This window comes from Tachysurus fulvidraco, chromosome 20 (genome assembly GCF_022655615.1).
Source record: "Tachysurus fulvidraco isolate hzauxx_2018 chromosome 20, HZAU_PFXX_2.0, whole genome shotgun sequence".
Taxonomy (NCBI): Eukaryota; Metazoa; Chordata; class Actinopteri; order Siluriformes; family Bagridae; genus Tachysurus; species Tachysurus fulvidraco.
The window spans coordinates 8,689,160-8,702,978 of NC_062537.1; the positions used below are offsets into that span (position 1 = coordinate 8,689,160).

The window sequence follows — 13,819 nt, forward strand, 5'->3', positions numbered from 1 at the left end:
TCCTGTTCAGTCTTCAAAAGGTGCAGTGAAAAGCTCTGAGCACTCCTGAGCCGAGCAAAAAGCATACAGAAAATATTTGTTCTTCCACAAAGAAAACTACAGGGCTCTTCCTCTGCTCTAAACAGCCCTGTGTCTCCATTATTTCCACAAAAGTCTAAAGACCTGGTGTTTAGATTGTATCTCTGATGCAACCTTTACTTGTATTGGAGTCTTTTTTTTTGTTTTTTTATTATTTATTCCTTTTCTAACCAAATGTAATTTGACATCCAAGCTGTTGATGTTTTACACATAACTGTATGCTAAAGCTTTACCACCTTTTTCCTTATAAAGAATTTTTAGATAGATATTTGACTTCTTAATTAACCTTCTTTAGTTACTATTTTTTCTATTATTTATTATTATTATTTATTTATTTTTTACTATTTTTTATTTATTTTTATTTTTAGATTTTTTCTCCCATACTGTACATCAGTTTCAGCCACGTGCTGTTAATTATCTACAGTAATGCTGCAGCATTATCTATATACATAAAAATCAATTCAGTAATGCCTTCTTGACAATGCAACACTACAGCTGGTCATTTTTTTAAAGGTGGTTATATTTTTCCTATCCACATTTTCTGGTATGCTTTTAATAAGAACTCAAAATTTATTCTTTTTTTCTTTTGTGGGATCAAGTATAACATCACCCCCTTAAAATCTGTGGCTATTGGGGCTCATTTATTCCAGCTTGCTTTGGCTGAGACAGCCATAACATACTATCTGCATTGTCTGAGTATATAACGATGAATGTGCGGTGGATGACTATCTTGATAAACAACTTTGAAGAAGTAAACAGACTTATTCTTTGTTCAAAATACAAATTACCCAAATGGACAGATGACAAAACTGTTTGATTTTGTTCCTTGGGTTGAATGAAAGAGCCGGATATTGGCGAGAGCAGCTTGACTCGGTGTTTGCTATTCAGAAGAGATACAGCTTGATGAAAGACTTGACTTTATAGGATAGGATCGTGCTGCCAATGTGCCGTTCAGTGACTGTGTGCCGTGTTCTTGTTTGCATGCTTAATAGCTTTATATAATGAATAAATCCTGGCATATTAATGAAGCCTAATGGTTTCATAATAGCAACAGCGACTTACTAGCTGGTAGTAGAACATTTGTAGCCATCTCATTTAGCATCACTGACAGCAATGACTCAAAATATAAGCAACTGGATTGTCCAGAGCATACACCAAGCTGCATTCATATTATATTTCACACACTCACTCTCACACACACACACACACACACACACACACACACACACACACACACACATAATATATATATATATATATATATATATATATATATATATATATATATATATATATATATATACACATACATACATACATACATACATACATACATACATACATACACACACATTATATATACACACATACATATACATATACATGTATATATATATTCTCTTTACTGTCTGTACAGTTTAAATCCATTTTTATAGTAATTCTTTTTACATGTATATTTATATATGTAAGTATAGTTGTGGTAGAAGTAAAATTTTGATTTGAATAAAAACAAGAGAGGGAAATCACAACACAATTTACAACCACATACTGTAGTCTCACACAGTCATTTGAGATATTTTTATTTCACCTCGCAAATGTGATGTAGATCTATACCTTCAGCTGACACTGGATCGGTTTTACGGGAACGGACAGTGATGGTGGCCGGTTTGGAGAGGTCCGTTCCAGTCCTCCACACTGTCACGTCAACGTGACCTTGGCTCTCGTCCACGTGGTACTCTGTATCACTGAAGTAGAACACAGGAGCTGCGAGAAAACAATACATTTTAGTGGCATCAGTGACCTTTTTTGCAGTAAATTTCACTTTAATTAAAGAAAGGTAATGGTTGATAATGTTGATAAAAATACATGCTCATAAGAGTAGATGGTATATACAGACTTTATACTAAGTCATGTTTAATGTTTTTTTTTTTCTGGATATCTTTGTTTTTATGTTCGTATAAAAAATATGGAGTGTTCAATCCTTTTTTAAGGGGTTAAACGTTCAGAATCAACAGATAATTATTTCCCCTAATTCTGCGTCTTAGGCGTTTCATGGTTTTCATTAAATAAAATAGAACTGAGCAATTTTTTTTCTTTCAAAAAGTATTTTTCTTTCAAAACAAATGGGTTTGATGAGTTTTTGCTTTCTGTAGCACCAGAGCTCACACCTTGGGGAGATTTTGGGCTAACATGTTCGACACTTCTCTACCACCATCATCAAAAGCACCGACCAAGGAACAATGAACAAGTTATTTGGAACAATGTTTAACAGTGAGGGATTTAGGGAATCAATGTTGAGGTACACTGGTGTTGTCCCCCCCCCCCCCCATTTTAATTTATCACCCATGTTTATACAGTAAGAGGCTGAGATTTTGCAAAGATTTACCTAGACAGCTTTGCCATCACAAATGCTAGACATAGAAATAGATTACTGACTTCCATTGACCAAAGGTAACATGTAAATTTGTAGTTAATCAGAGTAGGGTTAGAATTAAACTATGCTAAAAAGACAGGGAACACTTAACCATCACAGAATAACACCAATTTAATTAACTTCAGGAATATCAATCTGTTCAGTTAGGAAGCATAATTAAAGGGGAAAAAGTTTCACCTGCTTTGGGTCAAATGAAAGTTACCAAAAGTGCAATGGAGAGACAACAGCAAGGAAATTCCATAACCGGGAATGGTTTGCAGGTGGTGGCCACAGACAATCAATCTCCTCTTATCCTTTCTGACTGATTTGTATCTAGTTTTGTGTGTCATGAGGCAGTACCTGCAGGTTGCTCATTCAGATTAAATGGCTAGTCTACCTGCTCCAGGTTGTCACATCCATACATGTCATTAGAAGGAGATTTGGTTTCTCTCCCAGCACATTTTCAAGAGCATAGAGGAGATAGCGGGAGATAGGCTGTTACATGAAGAGAGCTAGGAGACAGGGCCATAGAAGCAGCAGCAGGACTGGTATCTGCTTGTTTGTGTGAGGAATAACAAGAGGAGTCCTACAAAATGACCTCCAGCAGGCTACTGTTGTGCATGTTTCCTACCAAACTGTAAGAAATGAGAAGAGACTCCATGGGGGTGGCATAAGGGCCCAACATCCTCTAGTGGGTCCTATGCCAGAGAGCACCAGGACAGGCTGGTCTGCCATTGGCACGGTGTTCTTTACACGGATGAGTGCAGGTTCACACTGAGCGTGTGACCGATACGAAAGTGTCTGGAGATGCCGTGGGAAATGATATGATGCTTCCGACCTCATTCAGAATAACTAGTATTGCGGTGGGTCAGTGATAGTCTGGGGAGGAATATCTTTTTCAGGGTCACACAGACTTCTTATTGCTAGCCATCATGGGACTCCCCCAAACCAGACAGTTGAGGAATAAAAAACAGCTCACTTTGAACTTTTCTGCTCACCATCACTGAAAGAGTGATTTTACAGGTTAGTACAGTATATCCTTCCTGGCAGCTCCAAACTCTGACCTACCATTTTGGTGTTTACATGGTGTTTTTTGCACCATTCTGTGTAAACTTTAGAGACAATTGTGTATGAAAATCTTGGGGGATAAGCCACTTTTGAAATACTCAAACCAGTCCAAATGGCAGAAAGCATCATGCCACAGTCACAGAGATTGCATGTTTTCCCAATGATGTCCGGATGATGTGAAACCCGACGGATGTTTGAGGCAATCTGCTTGATTTTCCGCACTGTACTGCTACCACATGACTGACAGCATACACGTGCAGGTGTACAGGTGTTCCTAATAAAGGACTGGTGAGAGAGTGTACTGTATATTCTGAGCATGAACAGATTCGAATAAAACTTTTAATGTAGAAGTTTAGAAATGTGCAATGCCTGGCTACCGCTGAGCTGCAACTCAGTAAGACAGCTACAGTATACTGTAAGTGCAGACAATGCAAAAAGCTCCTTTCAGGGAGATTGAAAAAGAAACTTTACAAAAGACTGAATCCTCTGTGATTGCCTCCTAGAAAAAGCAGTACATGATTTAAGTCTGATTTACTAAGACCCTCACAGACACAAGCTTGTCATGGTTTTAATATCTCAACCCTGAGATGAAAGTATATTTCTGACAGCAAAAAAATAAAATCTTTAGCAGGTAATAAAGTGAGGTTGGTTTGAATTTAACAATGTTTCTTTTAAAAAAATGACAAAAAACTAAAACAGAAGAAGGAAACAAAGCAATAAAAAAAATGCTTCTTTACCCTTAGAATTAAATGAGCTATTTTTACAACAAAGGGTGAAGTACTGTTACTCAGAAGCAGTCAGTGATGATGAACAAAGCTACTTCAGAAATGACAGCGTTACAGTCTGGGGCTACATATCAAAGTTGGCATTTTAAAGGTAGAACATAACATTTGTTTGAAAGTTGATTTAAATGCTTCATATTTGATGAAATGCTTTGATTCTGAGGGACTGTCTGAGTACTCCAGACAAAACCAATAATTCAGCCTCCACTGCAATAACAGCATCTCTGTCTGCTTTGAGGTACCAATTAGAAGCAAAAGTGACAAAAGCTCTCTAAAGACATTCCACACAATTATGGAGGACAGATACACATTTAAGCAGAATGTGGATGTTTTTGTTTCACCGCTCAGGAATCAGCACCAAAGGCATTTCTTCCTGCAGCTGTGTTTCTGTTGGTGCTTTTGCCGAGTGACTAATAATGACTTCATCTTCAGTTCAGTAAATAAACTTTCTTGTCCTTATTTAATGATGTCTCAGGCACAGCTTCTGCACTGTCTTAGTGTGTGGTCTCGTTGGACACACTGATAGACGGATGAGAAAAGAGGAGCAGAAAAACACAGTCTCATCTTGACAGCAGTAAATGTATCACTGCACAATGAACCAGTGCACTGCTCTGCAGAAACTCAACACCAACTCTCTCAGCTTTTAATCTTAGGAGTGCTTCAGTGCTAATGGATAAACAACTTCAAGCCATAGGTTTGGGCTGTGTTTGTTTTGGGGAAAGAAAATCCATTAGCATTCACAAAGAGAGGGGGGAAGGAAAAAGATGCATGAGAGAGAGAGAGAGAGAGAGAGAGAGAGAGAGAGAGAGAGAGAGAGAGAGAGAGATCTTGCAATATATTTTTGAATATGTCAATACACTACTTACATTTTCCTTAATCCTGAAAATATTTAAATATGATTAAAGCCACTACTATAAATATATGATACTGTAGCACATCTCTTTCTTCGTGTGAATTTTGTAAACAAAATTCCGTCTCAATTCTGTGTGCATCATCCACATGGCACATGAACGTGTGCCTCCACACTTCACACATAAGGCGAGTCATATTCAGCTTTGTACCGATAACAAGCATGGAGAATCGTCAAATCTTTGAGTCAAGTTCACTATGAGGTTAAGAAGGTGCCAATTGGCTATGCAGACATGAAAAAATCCTGTCACATGCACACACAGCATGTTTCAATTTGTCAATCAGGTTTACTCATAAAAAAAATATATGCAGAATTAGATAATTACAACACAACTCATGTATTTGATTCATTACAGTATATAGCTTATCTATGATACATATTCAGATATTACAATAAAGGGCAAGATCTGTTCAATGCCTCTGTCTTTCCATCCATCTTAGGATGCAACCAAATATAAATACATTATTTGGATTGACCAGATAAAGTATTTATAAATGATTATGGATGCAACCTTGCTTTTTTTTTATGATGCAACCTTGCTGATGGGAAATTGAGCGAGGCCCTAAAGCATCAACTGGTCAGATGTGCAAAAATTTAAGTTGCTGTGGATAAGTATGTCTGTCAAATGTTGTAAATATATCTTGTAGGCCGGTGTGTATTATTTCCTCATTATTTCCTGTACATTTATGCAGGTAAAAGGTCTAGAACTGTCATTGCCACTGAAACAAGTGAGATATAAACTCAGAGATATAACAAAACTGTTACACGTGGCCAGATCAAGTAATTTATAGTCTTTAAAAGAAAGAGTGTGCTAGAAAGATCACAAACACCAAAAGACCTGGAAGATCGTGGAAAACAAGAATCATTTGGCTGTTAATAAAAAGTTGACCAGACAAAGGATGCTCTCCAGGTTGCACAGTAGGAGACAACCTGTGTCAAAGTCAACAATCAATAGAAGCCTTGTACACATCTTTACTATATATATATATTACAGAAATATAAAACAGAAATATAAAACAGAAACAGGGAGGGGGGGGGTAATGACAAAAAAATTGTCATTATCTAAGGAAACTATTATGATATTTTCTATAAATCTTTAAAACATAACATTTAGTCTTTAGTGTCACTGCTGTAACAGGGTATTGACAAATTCACTTTTTTGACAGCGTGCACTCGAGCTTGCATGGACTCCTTAAGATTTTGCAAAACTTTACGATCCACTTTAGATCACATCCTTCAGATATAGGGATGAGGATAATCATACCTTTTGTAAAATGCAGCTTACATGATTAATATCACACATTTGCATAAGCATTTACTGTTTTTGTTTCCAATTTTGAATTAAATTAAAGAAAAAAATCCCATTCATTGCCTTCTTTAATGCGGGTTATTTAATCCCACATTACACGAATACATGTAAACACATTAGCAGTAGATGTAGAAGTGCTCTCGTTACACACAAACGAGACACAAAAATGCACACAAGACCTGAGAGGTCCTGAGAGTCTGTTTACCAGGACACACCAACCCCCATCACTTACAAATCAAACCCTTCTTTTTACACCACCAGGCACACGCTAGATCACCTCAGGAGAGGTGGCACTTCAACATTCTTCTGCTGGAGGGCAGGGGTGTGTCACTGTGTATATAGCAAGCAGACAGAATGCAGGAAAAGCTAACTTTATCTAGCTTATACAGGTTATAATCTCATGAGCCTAGGTTTTATGTTTGGTGTTAGCGTCATCATAATTTTCATCGCCATGCCGTTTTGTAACTTTTACTTTATTGTGTTAGTGATAAGGCACATTATATTCACTGCACGTTCTCCACGTGTTCAGAAATCCTCTAGTATTTTGCAGGTACATTACCTACAGTACTCTACCTCAGCCTTTGTATTCACATACTTCTGAAAATCAATTCAAAATGTCTGATGGAACCATCTATAGTAGTTAATCAATAATTAGCAAATGTCCTAAGAGGAAACAATCCTAAATTAAACATTGCTCTTAAAATGCATCTCTGCTCAACTAATGTTTTAGGGGTTGCAATTTAGATTCAGTGATAAGAGAGTTACACTAGATATGTGAGAGATGCAATCTATAGCTCTCAGGATGGAAGACAGTGAGATATTTCTGGGAACCTCCGTTACCTACGGGGCGTATGTGTGTGCCTGTGTGTGCGTGCGGAGTGTTTTTTTCTGTGTTAAAGAGCACTTACATACTGCAGCATGCCAAAACAAGCTACCCAGAGTAAAGCTCTTACAGAGAAGCTCTTTCCTCCTCCATCTAACATGAACACAAATCCAGATTATAGCCACAAGTAAAATTCAGCTCCATGTGGACCACAGTCCAAAAAAAAAAAGAAAATGAAATAAAATATTCACACCACCATCCACCTGCTTGGCCTAAAGCACACTAGATTACACTAAGCCATGTTCAGGTTATAAAGTGGATGCTGGGTGTATAAGTGGCTAGTCATGTGCATGCAGACACACATACAAATACATACACTACGGTCTCCTGATACACAATATGATCATATATCATACCAAGAACTTCATTAATCTCCTCGAAATAGCTCAGACCTGCTTTATTCATAAGCTGCTGGAGAAGGTGCACAATAAACCAGAAATACAAAAAGAGCCGAAAGCGCAAATATCCAGTGTTTACGACTGAAACACAATGATCCCCTTTAGACCAGAGAAGCAAGCAGATTTGAACAACCTCGTCGTAATCCATTCTTGCAGGTGTATTAAGAAACAGAGCTTCTAGATGGAAGACTCTCCTGTGCACCTGGTAAACTGTGTTATAAAAATACAATAACAAAAAAAACGGATGGATGGATGTTGTGTAACAATTTGATGTCCATATACTTGAATGAACAAAAATGTGAGATTATACAGCATATTATAATAATAAATGTTTTCCTTTTAGAGCGCTATTATTCTCAACACTGATAATGCCAATAGTGTGATGATAAACACTGGGACTTGGCCTTACTTTAGTGCCTATTTATTTAACTACTTAGTTTTTGTTTATCTGGTTATTTTGTTGAAATTAGTATGAAGTAATTATAGTTTTGTTTGTTTACCACTCTTACCTTAAGTAGCTGATTTAAAAAAAAGAAAGAAAAAAGAGGAGAAAAAAAGAAAAGAAAAAAAAAATAACAACCCCAAACTGTGTTTCTTGTTACTTTTATTTGTGTGCAATCTCTTACCATCGTTTAGGTCTGGCAGAATGCTGATGCGTGTGCTGGGGTAATCGGAGCCGAGGCGGCCGCCTAACACCACGCTGAGAGAGACGTTAAAGCTTTCCTCAGGCTCATAAAGGGAGTCGTCTATGATCACCACACGGCAAAGTTTCTCCGTCTCTCCTTTTTCAAAGCGCAGAATGCTGCTCTGTCCCTCTGTTCGAGTGATGTAGTCCGAGAAAGAGAGAACCGTGCTGGGGACTGTCCCTGTAGCCGAGTCTACAGAGAACACCATACCATAAAGTCAAGAAGAGAATGAATCAAAAAACAATGGCTGTATGTTTTCTGAAAAACTCTCTTTTTCAAATTCATCTTTTAGCATGCATTTAAACATTAAAGCAGCATTAATGAAAGATGACAATAATGGCTCATGCACCACAGCATGGTTGAATACACTGTTCTGTTTCTAATGGGCTCGAGCACTTTGCAACAGTCAGATACGACACACTTCGTTTTATGTCCAACACAGGAAGAGACTTTAATGAATTTGTATTTATTGTTAGTGAGTTCTCAGGTGTTATGTATTAGTCTTAAAAAAAATAAAATAAAATTCAGTTTATGACAATTTATGTTACATTTCAGCATCTACTTCAGGAGGTGTTGATTACTTTCCTGTAACAGTAGCTTGGACAGTGTTTAAGCTATAATATAAATCACAGGTTTATATTAATCATATTAATGCACTCATTATAACCTTGCTTTTGTTTCTATAAAAACAGCACAGGGAAAAATATTGTCATTATCTAAGGAAACTATTATGATATTTTCTATAAATCTTTAAAACATTGACCACTATGAAATGTAACTATAGGGTGTCAAAAAATTTCTATACATTGGGCAAATTAACACCTTTTATTCCCCAAAAATCTTTTTACATTTCTACTATATTTTTCAGTATCCTCTTGAGAATGCCTTTGACAAAAAGGAACATCATAATGGCATAGCAGGAAAAGGATCGCATTCAAAGTGCAATTACAAGCGTGTATTGTGTTAAGATGCATCAGCATAAGTTCGCCATGAGCAGTAAAGACAGACTCCCAGCATGTGTTTTCAAAGAAATGTCAATCATGTAGAAGCTGTTTTGTAAATAAGGAGCTATAGTGTTAATTTGCCCTGCGTATGGAGACTTTTGGGATAGCTGTAAAATAAGAAAAATCAGACTTTGTGCTAGTATCACACCACCTGGTCACTGATTATTTTTCTATAACAGCATCTCACGTCATGTTCATTTCTCACAATAATAAATCAGCATTTATCTAACTGACTACCATCTGTTACTGTAGTTACTGTATCTATTGCAGTTTCTATACAGTCAGAATCCATCAACCCATCAAATGCCTCAAGCCAAAAGACAACTACATTTTGCTCACAATAATAAGTAATGGGTGTTATTGTGTCTTCCTATCTCCTGTATCAATCTATATTTATTACAGCGGCACAGATGGTTGAACGTACCTTGCAGCGTGTAGCAGAGCACCATCAGCTCCTCACTGACGTCTCCTCTTCTGTGTAACGGGACGAGCAGCTCTCCGGTGTCCTCCTCGACAACAAGTCTTGCCTGGGGAATGAAGACTGTAGACTCTGCCAAAAACATGAGAAAGTGTTATTCTTCTCTTGGCATACAAAAATGTCAGCAACAGTAAAAAGTTCCGGCTGAGAAGAAACCAAATTAAAGAAGCTTGGGCTGATTTTTCGAAACCTTATTACTGAGCGTAGGTTGAGGAAATTCCTCACTAAGGCATTTTTGCACTCACAAAATTGGAAAGAAATTGATTGGTGCCAATACCAGACTGTTCCATTTTTTTTAAAGGCCTTTATGTGACACAATCTTTCAAAGGCTTTGTGCACTCCACAATTTCTGGCCAGAGTGGATGAACTGCCTAGCTGAATAGGAGTGCACTCAGGTATTTCAATTTTCAAATATCACAAACAAGTGACCGTTTAAATACATTTTTATAGTGCATCAAAGTGGGTGAGTGAGTGAAGGTCAACCAGTCAAAAGAAGGATGTTTTTCGCAATGCTATAAAATAAGCAAAGGGACATACAAACTGGTTTTCTCGATCCAATACAAAAATAATATCAAATCTCAAACTCTGCTCTCGTCCCAGATCTACACACTTAGACTCATTAATCCTGATCCGTCACTCACATCTCTACAATGTTCAGCACACCGTAGACGGCGTTTCTGCTTCTGCACAGCTCACACAGACAGGCAGGGAGTGTAGGCAGAAAGAAATACAGGGCAAAGCACAACGTATAGATTGGAGACTGTGCTTGTTACTTTCAAAAGGAGTGACACACTACTCCAGATCTTAATGAGCGAGAGATCCTGGATTGCAGTCCACACATTCTCTAGATGTTATTTTCTCTCTCTTTACCTCTTTCAGCCTCAATCCGATCTTCCACAGCCCACACTGGAGAATCAAACTACACCAGAATTGTCACTACTTCCTCTGCAATGCTAAAGCCTGATCCACAAAGACCAACAATGTGATATTTCCTGCAGAATATTCTGCAATTATGAGGCCACAACAAGAATAACTGAGCATATTTAAATCGCCAGTTCCTTTATTTTTCCAAATGTAGATTAATTGCAACTTTTTTACATTTTTCAAACTAGCTCTAGCAAGTAAACATATTCGGCTCCGAAACCCAAGGCTGCATTTCTTTGAAACCTCCTTGATATACTAAGATATCAAATAAAGAGTATAAATTAGCCCATGCTGTTTGAAAAATACATAGGCTTGTAGTTAGTGGGCATGTTGCACTTATTTACAAAGGTATAATTAGATGCAGAAAAAACCCTGAATATTTAACTTGTTTTTATGATCAGCGTTGCGTGTTCAGAAAGTTACGTTTTCCCAGAAGACTGAAAATGCTAGTTACATCTTGCATTATGTGCATAATTATGTGCCACCTAGAACACTGATTGAAGGCAGTGACATGCTGTTCTCAATTTTAAAACCAATCAAGTCTCTTGTCTGTTCTCACATCCAGGTGGAATGTACTGACCCTAACTCTCCAAAATCTGTCTGTCTGTCTTCAAATGAAGACTGAAGACTGTTCTTTTCAGTAATCACTTAATGTACTTCACCTCCGACATTAACTGCTGTGTAACAGGGTATATAGTATGGTCTAGTTATGGTCAGGATGCACATTATAGCCTTATGGATTTATCAGACCATTGTTTATTTGTACTTGTGTGGATGTGCCTTTCAGCAGAGACTTCAATGCTTGTGGTAAAATGCTGCAAATGTCAAATGTAAATATAAAACCTGCTCTTCATTCACATCCTATAAGTGAGTTTCTGTAAATTACACTCTAGGTAATAAATTAATCTATTTGCAAGATTGCTTGGTTTAAATGCCCCAAATTACATATTCATTTAAACAAACAAGCAAAACAAGCAGTTCTGAAAGACATTATTATATCACCTTGAACATTCAGGAAACATAAATCATTAAGTTCACAGTGTTTCTTTTCTTTTTTTTTTTTTTTTTTTAATTTCCTGCTACTGTGTTTGTTTACACCAAAAATGTTTTAAAAAAGTACTACCGCACCACTCCATGCACTCCTTCCTTAAGAGAGACTGTATTTGCATTTCTTTTAAATTTGTGACCCAGTCTTCAGTTCTGTCCAGAAAATTGCAATCAGCAGCACTGTCAAGTGAATGCTGCTGAAAAGAGAGACCCTTTTTATGTTCTTCATACAAACTCCAAAGCAACATCAACGTCTGCAGCCAATTACAGAAAGCTGGGACATAGCACTGGGGTTAGATGTTATACCGAGGGACGCTGCTTTTTTTTTTTTTCCTTTTTCATACTTGTTCCTCAGCTACAAGAAATGGACTGAGTGATAATGCAGCATGCATTTTACACCGAAAACCTTTTAACCCTCAGATTCCGATTCTGTTTCACGTCGGCTGTTTAATATAGCTGAGTCAACGGACCTGCATTATAATCATGAATGCTTGAGCAGATGAATCCCTCAGATTTGGGTTAAACATCTGAACTGCATGACTAAAAATCTTCATACTAATGCCACATCTCAGGGCAAATGGGTCAGACACATTGATGGAAAAACCCAGCACTGTGTTAAAATATTAATGTGTATTGGAGTTCATCTAGAAGGATGAATATAGGCCCACACCAAAATAAATAAATAAATAAATAAAACTGCAAACTCTTAAAAGGGTAATAACGCTGAAGCACAGACAGTAGAGCAAAACAGCATGCCTGGAGCATGTATGCTAGTCAAGCGTCTCTCCTCTACATTCCTGACATTAGAGAGAGCCATGTATCTCCAACACGTTAAGCTTCCCAATGGATTGTGGCCTCGGCAACAACAAATCCTGCCGTAAAACTGGTAATTAGCTCACAAGGGAAGCTGTAGAGTTGTTGTTTTTTTTAACATGGAGAAATAAGTTCACTCGAAGAGTGCATCAGCTGTATTTGTATGATAGATCTGAATTATAATTAACAAGAGACTTCACAAAGCCAATAAAGGAAAACGTGCACATACACACTGAGAAACAAAAATAAGCCTTTGGATATTTATAGCCTACAAATCTAAGTTTGCTTTTGAAAGTAAGAACGTGAGACTCCCACGGCAATGCAGGAGACAATGAAGCTAATGCCAACATATCTAAAGAATAATTCTTGACAGAGAAAGGCGATTTAAATTACCCGAGCTAAGCTGCAAGTTTATCATGACAAAGATTTTCATTAGCAGCTCCTCTGATGCTTAATTAGAAAGCAGGAGTTTTGTGCATATACCTCTGCATAAAATATATACAGAGTTTGGACAAAAGGACTCCTAAAATCCTAAAAAAAAAGTTTTCTTCCTGGAGAACGTTATTGGCTAGACATGTCAAATTCCTATTAACACTAAGTGCAAATTACCACAAGAGACTAGATGTCCTTTAATGTCTTAATGCTGGGTGGTTAATAGAAGCTTGAAAATGAGTCTACTTACTGTAGATGCGGGAGAAAAATGGATGTTGATAATAGCCAAGAGGGATGATAAAGTGCTTAGATAATTACTACTTTTAAAAACATCATTAAAATTAGGGTTACTTAATTGTATTTATGGCATAGAGAGAAGGAATCCATGCTGACAGACGAGCTTAAAACCCCCCAGTTATATTGTGCAGTAACTCAGGCCACACTATTAGTTTGAAGTTTTCTTAATGGAGAGGAATGTTAACGGTTTGTTTTTATGTAGAATGTAGCATTGCTTAATAAGTACAATTCATCTCAGTACTTCTGTTTTTTTCAGACTGTAAAAACTTACTTGACTATGCTCTCTATTACTCTACA

General features: G+C 37.2%; 1 protein-coding gene across 1 annotated transcript in view; it reads right to left on the reverse strand.

Annotated features, from left to right (window-relative positions):
* frem2a (FRAS1 related extracellular matrix 2a) overlaps positions 1 to 13,819 on the reverse strand; it is a 56,849-nt gene that overhangs the window by 18,673 nt on the left and 24,357 nt on the right. Inside the window, exons 5-7 of the mRNA XM_047805229.1 lie at positions 9,956 to 10,081; positions 8,468 to 8,719; positions 1,693 to 1,842 (exon numbers count right to left, since the gene is read on the reverse strand). Coding sequence (XP_047661185.1) covers positions 1,693 to 1,842; positions 8,468 to 8,719; positions 9,956 to 10,081 — 528 coding nt within the window. The remainder of the gene's footprint in view (positions 1 to 1,692; positions 1,843 to 8,467; positions 8,720 to 9,955; positions 10,082 to 13,819) is intronic.